This window comes from Carcharodon carcharias, chromosome 7 (assembly GCF_017639515.1).
Source record: "Carcharodon carcharias isolate sCarCar2 chromosome 7, sCarCar2.pri, whole genome shotgun sequence".
Taxonomy (NCBI): Eukaryota; Metazoa; Chordata; class Chondrichthyes; order Lamniformes; family Lamnidae; genus Carcharodon; species Carcharodon carcharias.
This window is the reverse complement of record NC_054473.1, coordinates 30648378-30668538: the sequence shown is the minus strand read 5'-3', so window position 1 is coordinate 30668538 and position 20161 is coordinate 30648378. Positions and strand designations below refer to the sequence as shown.

Sequence of the window (20161 nt, the reverse complement as noted above, 5' to 3'; positions counted from 1 at the left end):
TGCCTGCATGGTGCACTCACTGCCAGTTAAGTACTAAATTCATGGGATTACGGTCATATTGACATTCTGAAACTCCAATTTAAAAATTTAAATTAGCTGTGCACTTGTTTCAGGCGGCTACTTGAGCCAAGTCTTCTGAGGACCCTGGAAGTTCTTTTCGAAGGTCTACTTATTGCCAGGTAGCAGGCCTCAATTTCCTCCATATTACAAAAGTATGATTGCCTGCAAAATGTTTTCATATGTCCTGAGGATTTAAAAGGTGCTACAAAAGGCATTATTTTCTTTCTTAAACCAAAGTGACGACAAATTTCTTTTCTACCGTAGGAAAACTTTATTCAAAGCAGCGCACTACTACACAATGGAGAAGGACAAGCAGTTGTAAATACAGAACTTTACCCAATATCTGGCATGTACAATAGAACTCAGAATCCATCTTTGGGGAGGAAACTTTCGTTACCATTTTGAATTTGCTATGGTAGGCACAAATACTTTGTGGGTGGTGATGGAAAGTATTAGCACCAGTAAGAGATGGTAGTGTTATAATCTCATTTTCTCCATTTCACTTAAAACCATTCACAAAACATTGAAGATTTAAAAGGACTTGTGTTATAACATACAAGCTGAGTAGTTAATGACTAGCCCTGACATTCTCAATTGTGTGGCAAGTCCCTATTTTTTGATTTGATTCAGTTACAGTTCTCATATGTTACAATCAAGCTTTAATACTTTCACATAACAAAATACAAACACTACTATCAAATAAAGTAGGCTTGCTTTGTAGAACAATTATTTTTGTCCTCCCTCCTCCCATCACACTTTGGAAGGATTATGAATGTGTCTAGAATAGCTATCCTGTCCTAAATTGTTAGGTAGTATGGGAAAAGCAAGATTAGAGATTTGTCCTCTCTTGGAGATGGAAACCACCTTCTTAGCAACTGAAACCATTGACTTAATGGAACTAATTAAGTGTGAAAGCAATTCTATTTACAATCCTTTTACTGATTTTTATCATAATACTGCACCAAACCACAGCATTACAGGCTCGACATGATTAATACAATTTTCTAGCCGTTTGACAACATATGTGCTGCAATCGTTTCAGTATCTTCAGGGAAAGATTACAAAATTTAACCCATCGTTTCCCACATTTATTAACTAACAAATGAATCAGCCTTACTGACGAGCACTGACCTTTCATCTACTTTCTTTCAGGGAGTCAGACTGTTGTGTTGCTATGATTTTAGTTTCACCCAAGCATGAGAACACTTAGCAAAATAGCAATAAGAGATTTAAGCTATTTTATCTAAATTGCTTCCAATTTTAGGATCATGGTATGATCTGTGGTACAATATTTTAATTTTCTTCTGGCTCTCATTGTAATTTTTAAAATAAAAGGAAATACATTTTTCACGTGTTTGTTTGGTTTAAAATAAAACAGATCAACCTTGATCAGATCATTTCAGTCAGAGCCAGAGAGAGGGGCAACATGTGATTAAGTCACTTACAGTTGCCCACGAGCAATTGCTGGTTGAAGAATGGCAAAATACTGTGGGCTGACAGCAGTTTACCCATATGCTCTGTTGACGAGAGGAAAATCAAAACTTTGAGAAATTGGTTAACTCCTGCACTGTTACCAGGCACCATCTGGGATGCAGAAGTCAGGTACTTCATCGGAGGGGAGAAAAACAACAAAATGAATCAAACACAGACTACGCTAGTGTCTCCTGGGGCCAGTTCAGCAAAGCACTAACACACAGCCCACCAACCTAGGAAATGAGTGAAAATAGAGGGGTCTTATTCTGAAATGAATATATTCTGCAACTTCAATTGTGGATTCAAGCTACAAATGCTTTGCTACTAATGTATACTCCAGCCGGGCAATTAACTGCAGCCTTTCCTTTTAAAATTACAGCTAGAAGAAAATCTCTAACACCAGAAAAGGGGCTGTGAACTGTATACTGAGTAGTGCGCTCTGTAGTGATTTAAAAAAAAACTTTGGAATTCTTAAATAAATCAAATAGTTAAATATAGTGAACTCTGCAAAATACGGTCCTGATTCAACCACAGTTTCATTGTACCATTTGTTCCCATTATGTAGCAGTTCTAGTTCAAACATAATTTTGAACCAAGCTTCCACATCTAGGTGAATCAGTTGTGTTTCAACAGAAGTAAGCTGTGATTTAATTTATAGCATCTTATAACACTACAGAAACAGGCTGGTCAGCTTGACTCTCACTAGGTGCATTGTGCTCATCTGCTCCTGAAAGATGCATGAACAGATCTCCAAGCTCTGCCACTTCATCTTCGTTTGTATGCTGGGGAACATCCCTGTGCTCCCGCTCTTCAATAAAGTCCCACAATCGCACCGAGTGAAGGAACTGCAGGTTAAAAGAACAAAACACAGTTTTAAGTTATGAACTTTTATTTATTATGCAGATAATGTTCAGTTTTTCCCTCCCCAGGGTATAAATTCACATGATTACATAGTACTTGGTGGTATCATCAACCTAACTGAAGTGCCAGTTGCAATGCACAGCTAAGTAGCTACTTGAGTGTATTGGTATAATTAGTTCTCAAAGTAACAATTAAGGTTAAAAAAAGTCTGCTACTTTCACAAATTCAAAGAGGGCCATAATCGGCCAACACCAATTGTGGGCAAATATAACAAGCCTTCAGGATAGCTTGATTATTAAATCTTAAGAATAGGCAAAGCTACAAACCTGGGCCATTGTGTAATCTGAGGCTTTAAGTCAGTGCAAAATTAACATTAAGTCGTCGACACACTTCTTGTTTCTGTGGGTCGGTGGGCTACCTATCTACAGGTGACCATTTGCAACAGTCAAATTTAACTGAATGTTAAATAAGTACATCCAAAACTTGCACTCAGTGTGCCCAAAATGGTATCTCCATGTTCACTCTCACCAAGTTAATGCAGTGGCACCTTGAGACCCTGATAATGGTTCACCAGCTGGTGCTTTTCCAAAGCCCTAGGAGGAATACTGAAAAAGTTCATCAAAACAACATCCTGCAGTGAAATATTTATAAATTGGATTATTTACCCTCACATTGCCTTCCGAACTGAGCTGTTTTCTTGGCTGCTCAGGCTCTGCCATTGTTCCATCAGGATAAGCGTGAAGGTAAAGGCACTTTCCACCAAATGGACAGGAACCTTTCCCCTTGTCAAAGTATTTACAAGCCTTCTTACTGTTAAGTGACGATAGAAAAAATAGAAAAGAGGAATATATATTTAATTCACAATTCTTGCTGTATTTGGTAATCTAGTGGATAAAACCAAAGTACATTTTGTAACTCTGCTTCGCACTCTAGCTACAGTTTGAAGTTCTAGAGCATTTACAATGCTCTATAAATGGAATAATCAGCAATTATTCCACCATTGTAGTCATTTTGTATTTCTTGTTCTATTTGATGTTCACTCAACCACAAGAGCTGAATCTACTTTTTTCATAGAAACATTACCATAATGCCACTGCATGATTATAAATTAATTTTTTTCTTCCTCTTCAGCTGCACTAGGTAGCATATCATGAAGTACCAGTTATAGTAAATATATTTGTGTTGCGAATTTGAGGCATTTGGGTATTAGAATACAGAAGGATTTGGAAAAGTTGGACCAACTTACTTGCCACAAAATGATAGTAGGAACAGCAACTAAAAAGCTGATGACTCTGAAAGCTGTGACCAGTAAACTTGCCTCAAGTTATTGATATTGAAAGCCATATATTTTTTTTAAATAGCAGCTGCTATTTCACCCAAAGGGCTGTTGTATTCTTAGGACATGATGTGGTGTGAGCAGAGATAAGGTGTGTGTGTGTGTGCACCAAAGATAAAAACATATAATACAAACACATAAGCATTTCCTCCCAGCCTCTTATTAACTAAGGTAGCATTTCATAACTATTGCAAATCATCAGTGGTTAAAGAAACATGGACACCACTGGTCCATATCCTAGACTCAAAAGTTGAAAAATGACTTGTAGAATTGATATTTTTTCACCATACTTCATATTACCATCTGACAGAAAAACAGCCCCATAATTTGAGATGGTTAAGAACAGAATACCCATTTTACTATATTTTCTAAATTTACATGCTCATTAAAATACAAGTTGGTGTCCAAAATCTTTCACCAGCCTCTACACTATGCCAATTTCTGAAATGAATGATTTTTGCTACATGCATTATTATAAAGACACATTCAAGTTAATTTATAGAACCTTTTCAGGAATACAGTTCACACACCATATAAGGTAATTCATTCATCTCACTCAGAATAAAGATTTCTTCTTTTACTGGACTCAAAACAGAAAACTGGAGCAAATGGATACTTGTATACACCATCTGTAGGCTCACATATTAAAGCCTAATCATACACTACAAATTGAGATTAAAAATTAAATTTATCCTTTTGGGAAAAAATAGCAATAGCTATAGCAGCCTTTGTTTGAGTTTACATCATAGACTCTTTGTATTTCCCCATAAGTTATAAATGACCTTTTGTAGATCTATTTACAGACAGTCATAGGATAGAGACATTCAACTTTTAAATTCCCTTGGCTGTATTCACAACAGTTCTGTAAATCACTAAGTTGTTTATTGGTTAAAACAGTCAATGCCTTCATGGGGCAGGAGAGAAAATTAGTGGGATTAAAAACGTACAAGTTTTCAATTTTTGGTTCCATCTTCACTGTTGAAAAATTGAGTACGCAATCGAACAAGTGCTATACTGGTTTCAAAAACTATCTTGCATATTTTATTCTAAACTTATGTTTTCTGATTTAGTCTCATCAATGCATGCATCCTTATACCCTCCCTTCAACAGAAATTCAGGAGCTTGGAGAAGCAAGATCACTTTGGATTTTTGACACTCCTGAATTTCTTTTCCTAGCTCCATTCGACAAGTGATATTGTGTTAAGCTAGATTGCCACCTAGTGACCAGGATGAGAACAAAACATTTGTCATGCACCAGAACTCAAATCTTATTTATCCCTGGACTCAACTGTGTCAGTTTTACAAAAAACGTCGGACATTACCAAAGTATGGAATGCGACACATATCAGTAAACAACATATGAATATTGGCTTTGATCAAAAAATAATTTACTCTTACCAGTCTGTCCATTGTTGAATTTGTTTTAGTGTATTTAAGAACAGCAGAAAGATAACTTACATGGTGTTTTCTGTATTGTCATGAAGCATAACTAAGTTTTGTGACACCATTTAAATACCAGCAAGATATCTGCTGATTAATTTAAGCAGCCCAAATGTGAAAAATATCTTTGAACAATTTCCAACATATACATGATGTAGAGCAGAAACTCAAAGTTACAAAGCAAATCTTTGCACAAACAGACCAAATCTATCAAGGAAATGAAAGTCTAAGCTATGTCACACATCATAAAACTCACGGTCCAGTTTGCCTGCATGCCCTGCTTTTAGCAGGATCCAAATGAGTCATGCTTCTGTTCACATCAGCTTTGCTTATGTCAGAATTCAGCACTATTCCAGTAGCAGAATTTTATATTCTTTCATGGGATGCCAGCAGCCATTTGCTGCCCGCCCCTAAATGCCCTTGAACTGAGTGGTTTTCAGGAGGGCAGTTAACCACAGTGGTGTGGGAGTCACATGTAAACCAGACCAAGTAAGGATGGCAGATTTCCTTTCCTAAAGGACATTAGTGAACCAGATGGATTTTTGCAACATTGATGATAGTTGTCATGGGCACCATTATTGAGACTAGCTTTATAATACCAGATTTATTACCAGCTGCCGTGGTGAGATTTGAACCCATGTACCCAGAGCATTAGCCTGGGCCTCTGGATTACTAGACAACTACGCCACCATCTCTCTGCTTGTAGAAGTGAGGATTTCCCAGCGTGCATATGCATAAAATGAACGGGTTCCATTAAACTAATAGAGAGCTTCTATTTGCTGTGTGGATACTGGGATATTACCATCTCCCCAACTTTCCTTGCTTTCTCTCACTGCTAACTGTAAGCAACAACAAGATCCACGAGTTGGACTGGCCAGGTAAGAAAAAAAAATATTGTAAATGGAAAAACTTAATATTAAGAGTATATTGTACAGAAAAGTGCAGTCTCAGACATTTGAATGCCTTCTGATTCCGAGGTGCTTATAATCTAACATTTTTCTGTAAATCAAGAGCTAGCCAAGCCACATCACATCCTCCTAGTTGTAAGAATATGAAAGTCTGCCACACAACCAATGGAAAGCATTGCCTCAAAGAAGTCAAATGAACTTATTAAGTAGATTCATTCTGACTTTACTACTTACATGTTGAACAATCCCCAAGGTGGAAATTTAATAACCCATTTTATAAAGCAAGCACTCCTCACCTCATTCCCTGCTTGAATGCTTCAATAAGCTGGTCCTTTTCCTCTTTATCCTCCACCCAATAAGCACTAGGGATCACAAATTCAGACACTACTCGACACTCAGGACAGGACCTAAAAAGGCAATTTAAAAAAGAGATTTTAAATGGAACATTAGATGTGCAACATATAAAATGCTAAAGCATTGTCAAAAAATATAAATGCAGAATTGAAGGAATTAGCAGATTTGATTTATAGATACATCCCTAATATCCTAATTACACAAAATATGCACAAGATGCAAAGTTTTAACACATTTAATTGAGTAGAGATTGTAAGGGTGCCAGAAGCAGCTGATTGGTTCAATGTCCACTTCCTGAAATCTGTGGACAGTCAAACATCTTGTGCAGAGATCACCCAATAATGTATTTCCTCTCACTATGCAAGCCTACATTAGTTACAGTGAAAGATATTTCTGTAGCATCTCCTGACTGATATGAAAAGAGAGATCCTTGAAGTAGCTGATTGAGATACATGGTGCCTCCATAACTGAAGGCAGCGTCAGTTTCTTGGAGACTACAAAATACTGTTCTTTAGAAAAAGGGGGAGGAGCATGAATGGAACATGAATCTCCAAAGAGGGATTCAGCAAAAAGAAAGTTTGGGATCCTCTGCATTACAGCACAACATAATCAGTAATTTCCTGTCAAACTAGACTGCAGCCGTTCTCTTTAAAGTTGAACAGCAAAAGCAGAAAGGTTCTCAGCAGTCAGCCAGCTCATCTGCAATGAGCACGCACCATCAGAATTTTTTAAAAATGCTACAATGGAGCCACCTTGGAGCACATTAAAAGTTTAATTCATTCTCCTGGTTCAGACTGCTTTAGCTTAGACCTCACACTTCATGGATTTATTGGAACCTTTCAAATGTATAATTAAATACACAGAAACCATGGATGTTTTTTCCCTCCTTAGTCCAGAAACACTGAAGATAAATGTAGAGTTCCAACTGATACTCTGGCTCAATACAGTCACACAATCGAACCAGACACCTTCTGGTCTTGATCACTTATTGTTAGACATCGACAGTACTGTTATGCATTAGGCCATCAAAGGATCGGGGGAGGAAGAATTTTCTCTAAAATAGAATCCATCTACATAGTTTAAAAGCTTCTCTGGATCTTGGTATCTAACACAGAATATTTAAGGACAGGAAATTCTATTAGTTCCATTCTTCCTGTATCAATGGATCCAATATTATGACTAGCTAGTACACAGCACTGTTTAGTCGGTACAGAGCATATTTAAACTTGCCCGTGATTTCCTAGACAGAACAAGCAAAGGTTAGAATCTCTGTTACAAATCAGTGCCTCTTAGATGAAGTGCTTCAAGAAATTAGCCCACATCAATAATGGTAATGATACCCCCAAGATCAAAATCTATGACTTATACCCATGGGTTGAAGAGCTGTTAATAAAACGTTATAATGGACATCCCATTTAAAAAAACATTTTTCACACACACACATGTGCAGTGCTGATCAAAGGCCTGACTAACGTCAAAGTATCCAATTTCATATATGAAACTGGTATATAATAATCAGACTAGTCTGGTACAAAGAAGGGATTTTTTCTGCTTTTGTTGGGATTTTACCATTCTCCAAATTACATACAACATAAATGCCAACAGCACTATCCTTGACATGTTCAAGAAAACTCTCCACCTTGTCAATGTTTGTATCCTTTAGAAAGCCTCATTAAAATTGCTGGCTGCTTGTTTTGTAGACCATAAAATTGATTGTAATCTGCATATCAATAGTTAAAAGTTGTCACTTATTGATCTGTCAAACTAGTTACACTCACTTGATTACTTTATTCTCGAACTGTTTTGCACATCTCCACTGTCTAATACAAGATAGACAATATGGGTGAATGCAGTCAGAAAGAATTCCAAATCTTCTCTCGGATGGTATCATTTTATCATAGACTATCTCCATACAAATGTTACAGACTTTATCTTGACTCTTTTGCACAGCAAAGGCTTTCTCCATATCTTGCTCAAATGCAATGAGACACATCTGAATGAAACAGAAAGGCAACAGTCAGCATTTATGGGGCACATATTCTGAGCAAACTGAATAAATTTCTCAATCAACAGACCTAATACCATCTTTGGTGGCACACCTGTGTCTTTCTACATTATGGCAAAGTTTCCAGCTAGTTCCTGTTTACTCAAGGTGTTGTGCATCTTGTTATTTTATTTGTGGTAAAACATCAATAAAGAAACACCAAGCGCAGGAAGGAATAGTGAGAACAAAAGGAGAAATTGGGAGGGAGGAGGAATTACTGAACTCAGCAGTACTGCACCAGCCTTGTGAAAGCCTTTCACCAGTGAAAGGTTCAGTGGCGCAAGGTCCTAGTCAGTATTAGTTGGGCAACAAAAGTCTTTTATACATTTTAAACACAGTATACAAACAAATATTTCAACACAATTTTAACTGTCAGCTTTAGCATTCTCATCTCTGGCTCAGATCATGAGACCCAAACATACGCCTTTCACAACCACTGGATGTCCCAAAGCACTTTACAAAGAGTTAAGTTCTCCTGAAATATAGTCACCATTGTAATGTAGCAAATACAGCAGTTAACTTGCACACAGCAAACTCCAACAAAGAGCTATGTGATAATAAGCAGATAATCTGTTTTTCTTATGTTGACTGAGGGATAAATATTGGCCAGGACACCAGAGATAACTCCTCTGAAGTTCTCCGAAATAGTGCCAGAGACTCATTTACATTTGCCAGACAGGGCCGATTTAGCATCTCGACTGAAAGACAGCACAGCAGCTCCGACAGTGTGGCATTCCCATGGTACTGTGCAGGAGTGTCAGCCTTGATTTTTGTGCTCAGCTTCTGAAGTGCAACCTTACAGACTTCAGTACATTATCTATCTTGGCTGACACCTGCACTCAGAGCAACGCAAAAGATCCCATGCTACTATCCTAACAAGAACAGAGCAGTTCTCCTGATGTCCTGGCTAATATGTTGGCTTCAACCAACATCACTAAAAACAGATTATCTGATCATCTCATTGGTGTGTGTGGAAACTTGATGCATGCAAATTCCCCAACATTACATCAGGCCTACATTTCAAAAGTTCTTCCTTGGCTGCAAATGCTTTGGAATGTCCAGAGGTTATGAAAGGTACTAGTTAAATGCAAGTTTTTTCTTTTCAATTTATAGTAAAGTAGCAGATCTCACATTGCTTTGCTCGCAGTGGTTTGTGCATTTGCTGTAGCATAACAAATGAGGTTTTAAATTGTGATGGGGAGAGTATTACAGGGAATATATGCTATACATAATACTTTATATTTAGATAGATAATAAATATTAGACACCATTTTTGCATTTATTTGAATGAGAAACATGCAATAAAACATATCAATAAAATTCAAACAAAATCATTGAAAAATCAATAAACCCAAGAAAAAGGGGAGGCATGAATTTTACAAGAAATACTGCCACCCCTCATTTTCAGCACTTTTTGTTACTCCAATTTTTTTGTTTAAAATCAGTGATTTAAGGTGAAATTTCAGTAATTTTATTTCATGGTGAAGATTAAAGGTAAATTCTTTCAGTTAGCATAGTTTAAAGTTGAATTTATTAAACCAAGTTGGCAATAACTAGATCAAGATGTAGCTGCTGAATGTGGAACAGTTTTAATAGTACAGGGGTATATCCAAGCCATTGAACAGCATCTTACTTTGACCTACACTTGCCTGTTCATGTGCTCTACGTTGCTCAAGGTCAGTTGGATGCAGTACTTGCAGTTCACACACTTCACACACATCCCCATGAAGGTATAAACAGCTGTCACCATAATGACATTCACCAACTGCTGCAAAAGGGCACAGCTGCTGTGCAGAATTATTGCTGCATACTGATGCTGAAACATCCAGTCCACTGCGAACTGCGTCCAAATATGACGGCGGCTTCACTGGGACATCTTCGTAAACAAACTTTGCTGAGTCAGAGAAAGGAGATGCAGTCTTTGTAGCGTTGCAGTAAGATGGTGGGAAAGGAAACAATTTAGATTTTTCTGCTGCTCGGTTGCAAAGGTCTAAAGAGAAGAATAAGTCCAAAAAAAAGTTGCAGCATGAAATGCATTTAAAAGTTATCGGATCATGGTTAGCAGACATTATGGAATACAGAAATGGGCACTGCCCTTAAGATCTCCTCCCCAACCCCTCTAACTGAGCTTATAAACCAAGGAAAAAAACATAAAAACAAATAACTTAAGAAAACATTAATGAAATTAAGCTGAAACCTTGATCAAAGAGGCACAATAACAGATAAGATGCAGAACTGAATGAGCAGGTATTCTGGGGATTGAAGAATGAGGCATGAGTGACCAACTTATGCACAAAAATAGATTATATGTGCGGTTGAGGTGCAAATATCATTCTGTTTAAATTATGATCTGTGTGTGGTCTACGTGGCACAGGTAGAAGAAATACAAGAGCCAGGTCCAGCATACTTAGGATCCCATGGCTACAGTACAGGTTAATTAATTATAAACAAATCTAAATAATTTATGTTGCTATTTGGGAAGTTCTATAAATAGAACTGGAAAAAAGTTTCACCCTCTGATGAGATGGTTTTGCTCAGCGCCAGTTTCTCAGATGGCATGGCAGAGGTCAGATGGTGACGAAAATTGATTTAAGCAGCACACCAAATAAAATCTAATCCTTAGACTTTACACTTTTTAAGATCAGTGATGGTTCACTGGCACTCATTCAGAGCTTGCTTTAGAGGAAATATGTTGAACTACTTTCCTCCCCGTTTTAGCATCCATAAAATAAAGAATATGTTGGTTAGATTAGAATATGTTGACAATAATTACTACAATGACAACTGATGGACAATAATTATCAGCACTGCTCCAATTTAACTTATCCTCTGCATTTCAATTCTGCCAGCACATGACAGTTCAAAAAGACTTTTATGCCATGTTTTCACACAAATTGTGCATTCAGAGTTTTGTCCCTGCTAATTAAGAGCAAATGTGTTTGCATGGATGGAGTAAGTCAGCTAATGCTCATCCTGCTTCTCATTTTCTCACGCAAGTACTAAGACTGAAGAACTACAGGACATTAGATGGAAGACATAAAACAAAATGCATACTGCTTCTGTGGTAGCATTGGACCACAGAGTTCTAAAACTGAACAAAGGCACAAGGAAAATCCCACTTAAAATTTCTTCTGCATTGCTACTCTCACCAGATGCTACTTATTGGAGTTCGTTCTCTGTTGATAGACAGAAGTCCTGCTGCACAAAAGCAAGATTTGACATGTCCAGAAGAGTAGTGCTTCTTCAGTATGAAAATATTCAATTTCATAAATGGATATTAATTATTTTCATACTTCATTTTTTGGACGCACAAAAGGAATATTTTGAGTTAAGAGTTCAGCCTCAATTCACATAAAAAGTAAGCAATGCTGATGACCAACACATGATCTAGCTCACTCTAGTGGATGGAAACAAGACTTACAACAAACCAAAATCCTTGGTGTTTCTGGATTTAGCAATAAAACCGGAGCTGCCAATGTCTTCGTAGACAAATGAATCTTAGTCCAATAGACTTTGCTTTATGCTTGCATCCATTGAAGCTCATAACAGAAAACTTACACTATGAGTTAAAATCTCACAGCAAAAGAAACTTATGTTATCGGAACTAATGAAGTGGCAATTAGTTGGCACTTCCAACTATTTCTGTTGCCCAATTTCTAGTAACTACTGACACACAGATACTAAACATCATCCAAGACACATCTGTGGTGGTCTTTGTGCTGCCCAATGGTTATATGGAGGATATTTTATCTCATCTAAAGCTAGATGTTGGACAAGCAGTCCAACAAAATGGAGAAAGCGGAGGGGTCGAGAGACGGTTGGTAGACAGCATGCTTTCGGATGATGTCACCGAAACCAAAAAAGGCAACATGGATGTGGAGCTGCAAACGTACTCAAAGCGGAGAGGTTTTAGGAAACTTCTGAAAATATGGCAAGATGGAACCGAGGGAATGGAGGACAAGGAATTGACCAGCGGCATTTGCTCTCTGCAACCTCTCAGATTTCACTATTTGTGCCAAAAGCAGCAATAAGAGACATCTGGAATTTCCTCATTTTGGGAGACAATTATGGTTTTGGGTAGCAAAATATCTGAAAGCTCAGTGGAACAAGAAACTCAAGTGAAAACGGACACACAACCTATACACAGCCCCATTTTTTACTCACCTCGATCTTTTAGTTCAAGCGCTTTCTTCTTACATCTTCCCGATTCAGTAACTTTGACTGGGACAGTCTGTTCTGCAGATGCAGGTTCTGCAATTGCATCGTGAACAACAGGTGTGCAGGTGACCCTAGAGATTACTGGTCCCACTGCTCTAGATCCAGGAAGTTTCACATGGTCATATCTTATCAATGGAGAACAGAATGTAGTTAGACGCCATCCACATTGTATCAACACACACTTAGGCCCACTGGTGAACAACACACCCTTTGAACCTAATCCCAAATATCACCTATCTGATATAAAAGGGGAAATTTTAAATTGCAGGCCAAAAGCTGGTGGGAGAGGCAGGCTGCCTACTCGGCAGCTGCAACAGGAGCTTCAATCAATTTTACCTGCTGGGTTTTTGCTAACAACTGCTACCCAGCTATCTGCTCAAATTGGGTGTTTAGGGGCAGCTCATTGATTTTCGAGTTGCAAAGATTTGGCAGGAAAGTAAGGCTGATCAGGACGGAGTAAGGCTATCAGGAGGGTTTTGCAAGTTGGAAGGGAGAGAAAGACCTCAGTAGCGGTGGCAAGAAAAGGCAAAGAGAATAAAACCATTGAGGCTTTTTTCCCCCTTTAACAGCAAAAGGATCTAAAAATAGATGAATACGCTAAGGTGGTTAAAGTATGCGAGCATTTAACAAGACTTTGTCATTTGTTATACCAATAACATTATCAGGCAATTCCCAGAATGCCACTCCTTCGCAGAACTTGAAAATACAAGGAGTACATTTCATACCAATAAATATTTTCAAGCCTTTCTATTACCATGCTTTCACGGATTCATGTCACTTTGTCAGGGTAGGCGTGTTCGGGCTTTCTGTATCTTCAGCGACCACAAGATGTTTCGGAGAAAGGCGTGACTTTTATACTTGGCTGTCCAGGTTTTTTTTTAATCATCCAGGATGTGGGCTTCGCTGGCTGGGCCAGCATTTATTGCCCATCTCTAGTTGCCTTTGAAGGTATTGGTGAGCTGCCTTCTCGAACTGCTCCAGTCCATGTACTGTTAGGAAGGGAGTTCCAGGATTTTGACCCAGCAACAGTGAAGGAACGACGACATATTTCCAAGTTAGGATGGTGAGTGGCTTGGAGGGGCATTCAGTGATGGTAATGCCATTGAACATCAAGGGGAGGTGCTTGGATTCTCTCTTGTTGGAGATGGTCATTGCCTGGCACTTGTGTGGCACAAATGTTACTTGCCACTTGTCAGCCCATCCTGGATGTTGTCCAGGTCTTGCTGCATTTGGACATGGACTGCTTCAGTATGAGGAGTCACGAATGGTACTGAACATTGTGCAATCATCAGAGAACGTCCTCATTTCTGACCTTATGATGGAAGGAAAATCATTGATGAAGCAGCTGAAGATGGTTGGGCCAAGGGCTTCCTGAGGAACTCCTGCAGTGATGTCCTGGAGCTGAGATGATTGACCTCCAACAATCCCAACCTTCATCCTTTGTGATAGAAAAGTTTTCCCCCTGATTCTCATTGTCTCCAGTTTTGTTAGGGTTCCTTGATGCCACAATCAGTCAAATGCTGCCTTGATGTCAAGGGCAATTACTCTCACCTCAGGAGTTGAACTCTTTTGTCCATGTTTGAACCAAGGCTGTAATGAGGTCAGGAGCTGAGTGGCCCTGTCAGAATCCAAAACGGGCGCCAGTGAGCAGGTTATTGCTAAGCAAGTGCCACTTGATAGCACTGTTGGTGACCCCTTCCATTACTTTACTGATGATCGAGATTAGACTGATGGGGCAGTAATTGGCCGGGTTGGATTTGTCCTGCTTTTTGTGTACAGGACATACCTGTACAATTTTCCACATAGCCGGGTAGATGCCAGTGTTGTAGCTGTAATGGAACAGCTTGGCTAGGGGCACGGCAAGTTCTGGAGCACAAGTCTTCAGTGCTATTACCAGAATGTTGTCAGGGCCCAAAGCCTTTGCCATATCCAGTGCCTTCAGTCGTTTCTATATATCACGCGAAGTGAATTGAATTGGCTGAAGACTGGCATCTGTGATGCTGGAGACCTCTGGAGGAGGCCGAGTTGGATCATCCACTCGGCACTTCTGGCTGAAGATTGTAGCAAATGCTCCAGCATCCTGTTTGTGTGTGCACGCGCAATATTTTATTTTAGAAGGTGGTCTTAGATAGGGGTTATTGCTCACAGCTGGCCAGAAGCAAACTCAGCTCATACTCCCTTAAGGAAACAAATACCATGAGCCCTTTATTAAAACAAAAGAAAAAAGTTCAGAAACTTAATGATGGTGCACTGTTCTTGGCACTAAAGTCTCATATCAATCAAGAATGTGGATGTTGTTTAAACATGAGAAAAAACTTGAATCAAGAAATAAAAAGAAAAGTTTTAATCCTCGACTTCTACCACCTAGAGAGACAAGGACAACAGACGCATGGCGACACTACCACCTGAAAGTTTCCCTCCAGGTTATACACCAGCCTGCCTTGGAACCAGAGTCAAAATCCTGGGTCATACAGACTCGAAACGTTAATCCTATTTCTCTCTCCACAGATGCTGTCAGGCCTGCTGAGTTTTTCCAGCATCTTCTCTTTGTATTTCAGATTTCCAGCATCCACAGTATGTTGCTTTTATCAAAATCCTGGAACACCTTTCCTAACAGCACTGGGTGTACCTGCACCACATGGGCTGTAGCGGTTCAAGAAGGTGGCTCACCACCATCTTCTCCAGGACAAATAGGGATGGGCAGCGAGTTCTGGCTTTGTCAGTGATGCTCACATCCCATGAACAAATAAAAAAGGTAGAAATGAATAGGTTAGAGCCTGGAAAAGCACATGCAGACAATTAGGCAACGTATTCAGATTTAAGCAATAATTTTCAGGGAGAGAGGGCCAAAGAGTCTACAAGGTGTTTATTTTCGCAGGAAAACAATGTTGGCTAGCTTCAAATTTACAGTAGCGAGCACGAGTCTCATCAACTTGACCCTGAATTGAACAATTCATTTCCCAAAATTATTTAGTAGTTGTACAATATTTGTTTAAAAAAAGCAAAATCACTGGAACCCTACCTACAGTGGTCTCCGTAGGCACACTGTCCTTTCTGGTAGAACTTGCAGATTGTAGATGGCTTGCTTGTCGACAAATCATGGGAAAACATACACCGGCTCCCTTCACGGCAGATCCCATGCATAAAATATCTAAACAGAATTATTTAATAGGCTTTAGACCATTTTACTCCTGTTAACTATATAAACACATAGGACAATGTTTGAGTCATCAAACAGGTTATACACCATTGTTTTTAGAATTATCTGAAAAGAGGAGCAGACAAAATAAATGCACACAAAAACAAAAAAGGCATCTGTAAATAGCTATCACACTATCATTACACTAATCACCAGTGTGATTTTATATTTTACAAAAGCATTCATACACATGTAAACAAATGTTATGTAGCCTGCTACTCATGCTAATTTACATTTTATGCTGCCTCAAATTTCTTGCTCATTGATCCCTAAACATATTGCTTCATAAAGGTATTAATCTTTGATTTCAACCCTCCACAAAATAGTCTACAGTTATATTTAGTTGGGATATTACGAATCCATGTCAGTTACAAACTGTTACAGAAAAGTTAGTGTTGGGAGTGTCCATTGTTGTGTACTGTAGGTCAACTGTCAAATTTAAGTACCAATAATTTGAAACGAACAGTCTGGGTCTTTTCTCTTGAAAGGAGAAGGGGGGGGGGTCACCTAATTTAATTCTTTCAAATTATGCAAAGTATTGATAGAGTAAGCATAGAAGGGAATATACCCACTTGTGGGAAAAAGCAAAGCTAGAGACTTATCAATATATGATTGCCAACAAGAAATCAAACTGGGTAAAGAATTTTCTTCTGAATTCCCTAAGAGTGGCAAGAATGCAGAACTTGCTACTCCAGAGGGGTGGTTTAAGTAATACAGATGTCTCTAAGGGGAGGCTTGACAAGCATGGGGAAAAGGGAATATGGATAAAATGTGGATGAGTAAAGACAGGAGGAGCTGAAGTGCAGCATAAACAACAGGGCATGGACTGGTTGGGCCAAATGTCCTGTTTCTGTGCTTTATACACAATGCAACCTCTAATGTAAAACTTGATTTAAAGGGAAATTATACTTACCTAAAGAGACTAAATGTTATTATAGTATGGTATGCTTAACGTTTGGTCCTCAGCTGTCTTTTAACCACAATGAAAACAATTGATACCTAGCCAACGGAGATATTTAGGAGGTGTTTCTCAAAGTTTGGTCAAAAGGGTGGCTTTCAAGGAAGGCCTTAAATAAATCTCCTTGAATGCACTTCTATTTAAGGGTAATTCCTGAATCCTGGGCCTCGGCAACTAAAAGCACCAACAGCAACGACGCGACAAAGCGAGGGATGAAAAATCCCCCAACCCCCGCCCCCCCACCTTAAAGCAGCTTATATTTCACCCCTCTTCTAATATTCAATCAGTTCTGTTGAAGGGTCATGAGGACTCGAAACGTCAACTCTTTTCTTCTCCGCCGATGTTGCCGGACCTGCTGAGTTTTTCCAGGTAATTCTGTTTCTGTTTTAGATTTCCAGCATCCGCAGTTTTTTGTTTTTATCTCTGTGAACTTACGTGAGCTGGAATCAGTAGAAGAATGATGGGCAAACAGGGCTTGGTGTAGAATAGGGCATGGACATCAACATTTTGGAAAAGCCTCACTTGGGGGGGCGGGGGGGTAAGGGAGGGTGGCCAAGAGAGCTTTGAAATAGTTGAACTAAGAGGCGACATAAGCATAAATGAGAATTTCAGCAACAGATGAACGAGACAGATTTAGACGATATTCTATCGGCGGAAATCGGCAGTCTTTGCGTCGGACTGCCTACGAGTTTAGCTCGGAGTTGAACAAGACGCTGCGGTTGCAAATTGTTTTCTTTTTGGCGGGGGCGGAGCGATGCCAATTCCACAGTTCCAAGTGTGTAAAAGTTCCTGATGGGACAGAAGACGGGGCATTCGGTCCCGCAAGTAAATCTTAAAGAAAGTCCACGGCGGTGGCTTTAGCCGTAAATGAGTTTAACAGGCAAGTCAGTAACATCAGTTTTAAAACACGTTCAACCAGCCAGAATAAAAGTACAGACGGAATTCAAAGTATTTGGCCAACACTGCTATTTAATATTTAACCCCTAGCACACCATTGCTTTCAAATATTAAAAAAAATCGCTCCTATGCAGCAAATGGTCAAAAGTGAGCCGGACCCTCCAGCGTTCAATAGTTCTTTGTGCTTTGAGTTTGTTCGGTGCTGAAAGCGGGAGGGAGGTGAAGGCCTGGTCCTCCATTACACCGCCCCCCCGCCGCCGCCGCCGCCGCCGCCAGTCTAACGGCGGCGGGTAACCCCGGGAGGGAGCCGCCAGTCCTGCTACCTAAACCCCCTTAGCCCGCCCCGAGCAGGGACACAATTCAAGAGGCTCAGTACCTGCATGTCACCTGTTTAGTACTCATCATCCCGCCGCCAGTCCTACATCCTCTTCATTTCCCCCAACCACCCTCCTCTTCCTCCTCTTCCCCCCCCCCCCCATCAGTTTCCTGTCCGTCCGTCTAAGACCACGTACCCGCCACGGGAACGTGACACAAAGGTTCCGGGCCCCAGCGGCGCCCAGAGGGGACGCCCCCGCCGCCTTTCCCGTTTGTTTCGTAACCAGGAAGTGATGACTGTCCGACGTCACGCGCATGCCCAGGAGTCATGCCTAGGCTTGGTCTTCACTCCCCTGTCTTGGCGCTTGGACTCAGCAGCTAGACATCACCACCAACAACAGCTTACATTTATATAGCATCTTTAACATAATGAAAAGTCCCAGAGAGCTTCACAGGAGCATTATAAAACAAAGTGTGACACCTGGAGCTGAGTATTTGCAGCATTTTCTGTTTTCATTATAAAGAAGACTATTCAAATATTTCAAAATTGGCCTGAGGAGATGATTAAACATCATGCCTAGTGTTTAACATACACTCCAATGCCTGTGATGCCCACCAGTTGCGGAAAGTCTCGGGTACAATTGGTGGACTGTCTGTCTTCTCTACAGATGTTGTTGGATTAACTATTTCCAAATGTTTTTGTTTGTTTCAGTTTTTTTATTGTGTACACCAGGCAATATGTAACGTGCAAACTAGAGACCAAGAATCAGATTTTCAAAAAAAAATGCTCTTTTTTCCCTAATTTATTTCTGTGTTTGAAATGGAGGTACAGATTGTTATTTTTCCAAATTAATTATGAACAAAACAAATATCAGTACAATTATAAGATCAATTAGTAGCAAAATGGGCCTATTTTTTCTATACTGAATGTGTCATGTAGGAGGATGTTGAGTGTTATTTTTGGTAACTTGAGTGTGCTGCAAGTGGGTGCTACTGTTTAAGTTATATGGTATTGTGAAATCCTGTGAGTTCAAAAGTATTAGATATTTGGAGGTTCAGGAAGGATTCTCTATGTAATTAAGACTGTTAAGTGTATTCTTTGAGTGTAGTCCAGTATCACTGAAATATTTCAAAATATTTCTTGAATTCCAGCATCACTAATCACTGCAAATAACCTCAAAGTGAATTTTGAGGTGAGTAATTTTTAGATCCTAACCATCTATACACTTATGATAGTTTTGTTATACTACCTGTACATAGTTTTAGTTTATTGATTAGTAAAGATTACTGTTAGTATCTACACATTTGTCAGGTTCTCAATTTGGTACTTGAGTACTATAAAGAATTGCAAATAATCTTTAGAAGTCAATCAAAAAAATTAATATCAGTATCTAGTTAATATTTGCAATTGTAAATATACACATAACAGCCATATTAAATAAAAAAAATATAAACCCAATTACCTTTTTTTATTAGTTTTATCAAGTAGAGTAGATCTCAGAGTGGAAACATCATAATTTTTCTCTTTTCTACAGCTGAAATTAATATCCTTTAGAGGAATATTATTAAACTTTCTGCAGCTGTGTGAAGTTGAAGTGGCATTCTGCTTCTGTAGGTGCTTCAGCATGTTCCAATTCTTATTTTTTCATGTGCTTGTGAAACAAAATATCTACACAAGCTCCATTATACACTCCATGAAAGGATATCTGAATCTCAAATGATCCAGTGAATTTAGCCATTCTAAGGGAATTTTTAAAAAGGCTGTCACAAATATCACAGGAACGGTGTAGTTTATTCCACACGAAAACTATAAGGCACTCATGAGCTCTGAAGTCATCCTCAATTGTGAAATAAGTAAGCACCCCATCATGTAGATTTTGTAGTGGATTATTTTGAACATAAAACTTTCTTCTCTCACTAATTTTTTCTCCTTTTTCTACTTCTGGGCAGAAGTTGGCACCAACTGACCTTTGCTCCCTCATGTTCATGTACAACAAGGATGAAAATTTAAAAACGGAAGCGTTGCTTTACGAATGCTATTGTAGATCAGCGAGCACAGCAATGATAGGGTGAACAGGACAAGTCAGGCAGCAGAATT

The 20161-nt window shown here is 39.2% G+C and overlaps 1 protein-coding gene across 1 annotated transcript; it reads right to left on the bottom strand.

Annotated features, from left to right (window-relative positions):
* Window positions 1-311: 311 nt before the first annotated feature.
* On the bottom strand, window positions 312-18212 carry mkrn2 (makorin, ring finger protein, 2). The gene is made up of 8 exons (XM_041191984.1): window positions 18125-18212; window positions 15717-15845; window positions 12641-12819; window positions 10126-10466; window positions 8211-8425; window positions 6375-6485; window positions 3060-3204; window positions 312-2378 (listed from the first exon to the last, which is right to left on the bottom strand). The coding sequence occupies exons 1-8, from the start codon at window positions 18151-18153 to the stop codon at window positions 2196-2198; spliced, it is 1332 nt and encodes a 443-aa protein (XP_041047918.1). The 5' UTR covers window positions 18154-18212; the 3' UTR covers window positions 312-2195.
* Between the last annotated feature and the right edge of the window lie 1949 nt (window positions 18213-20161).

Coding starts and splice junctions, on each gene's coding strand:
- mkrn2 (XM_041191984.1), bottom strand. CDS start 18,153: ATGATGAGTACTAAACAGGTGACATGCAG. Junction 6,486..8,210: donor TTCGAGAATAAAGTAATCAA/GTGAGTGTAACT, acceptor TTGCCTTTTTAG/GTCCTGTCCTGAGTGTCGAG. Junction 3,205..6,374: donor GCATTCAAGCAGGGAATGAG/GTGAGGAGTGCT, acceptor GTCACTTAACAG/TAAGAAGGCTTGTAAATACT.